The sequence below is a fragment of the Calidris pugnax genome, unplaced genomic scaffold (assembly GCF_001431845.1).
Source record: "Calidris pugnax isolate Ruff unplaced genomic scaffold, ASM143184v1 scaffold114, whole genome shotgun sequence".
In the NCBI taxonomy this organism is placed as follows: Eukaryota; Metazoa; Chordata; class Aves; order Charadriiformes; family Scolopacidae; genus Calidris; species Calidris pugnax.
In genome coordinates, this window is record NW_015090891.1 from 1592429 (window position 1) to 1593478 (window position 1050).

The window sequence follows — 1050 nt, forward strand, 5'->3', positions numbered from 1 at the left end:
ATGAGGAAGATGCGGACTCTCCTTGGCTTTGTGCATTGCTGCTGCTGCTGTTTCTTGCTCCTCCTGCCTCCGCCGCTCTGGGTCAGGCTGGCAGCGGCCAAGCAGCTCCTGAGGTACCGCTTGGCCGAGGAAGGACCCGCCGACATCCGCATCGGTAACGTGGCTTCCGATTTGGGCATCGTGACGGGCTCGGGAGAGGTGACATTCAGCCTGGAATCGGGCTCGGACTATCTCAAAATCGATAACATGACCGGGGAGCTGAGCACCACGGAGCGGCGCATCGACCGCGAGAAGCTGCCGCAGTGCCAGATGATCTTCGACGAGAACGAGTGCTTCTTGGACTTCGAGGTGTCGGTCATCGGCCCCTCGCAGAGCTGGGTGGACCTTTTCGAAGGCCGGGTCATCATCTTGGACATCAACGACAACACCCCCACTTTCCCTTCCCCCGTCCTTACCTTGACGGTGGAGGAGAACCGGCCCGTGGGGACCCTCTACCTCCTCCCCACCGCCACCGACAGGGACTTCGGCCGCAACGGCATCGAGCGCTACGAGCTGCTGCAGGAGCCCGGCGGGGACGGCGGCCGCCGCGCTGGGGGAGGAGGAGGAGGCGGCGGCGGCGGCGGCGTCGGGGGGGGAGGCTCGGCCTCGGCGGCCTCCGAGAGCGCCATCTACCCCGGCGGCAGCAAGAGGCGGCAGGAGGCGGCGGACTCTGCGGCCCGGAGCAGCGTCTTCGAGCTGCAGGTGGCCGACACCCTCGACGGGGAGAAGCAGCCCCAGTTGATCGTCAAAGGAGCCCTGGACCGGGAGCAGCGGGATTCCTACGAGCTCAGCCTCCGCGTGAGGGATGGCGGCGACCCGGCCCGCTCCTCGCAGGCCATCCTGAGGGTCCTCATCACCGACGTCAACGACAACAGCCCCCGCTTCGAGAAGAGCGTCTACGAGGCCGACCTGGCGGAGAACAGCAGCCCCGGCACCCCCATTTTGCAGCTTCGAGCCACCGACCTGGACGTGGGGGTCAACGGGCAGATCGAGTACGTCTTCGGGGCGGAC

The 1050-nt window shown here is 66.6% G+C and overlaps 1 protein-coding gene across 5 annotated transcripts in view; it reads left to right on the top strand.

Moving 5' to 3' along the window:
* The first annotated feature begins 6 nt into the window (after nt 1-6).
* The window catches only part of PCDH7 (protocadherin 7), a 318427-nt gene continuing 317383 nt past the window's right edge, over nt 7-1050 (top strand). For all 5 annotated transcript variants that reach the window (XR_001412650.1, XR_001412647.1, XR_001412648.1 and 2 more), the window contains exon 1: nt 7-144. Coding sequence is in view for 1 of the 5 variants with exons in the window: in XM_014947677.1 (XP_014803163.1) it covers nt 10-144 (135 nt within the window). In the remaining 4 variants the exon portion in view is untranslated. The remainder of the gene's footprint in view (nt 145-1050) is intronic.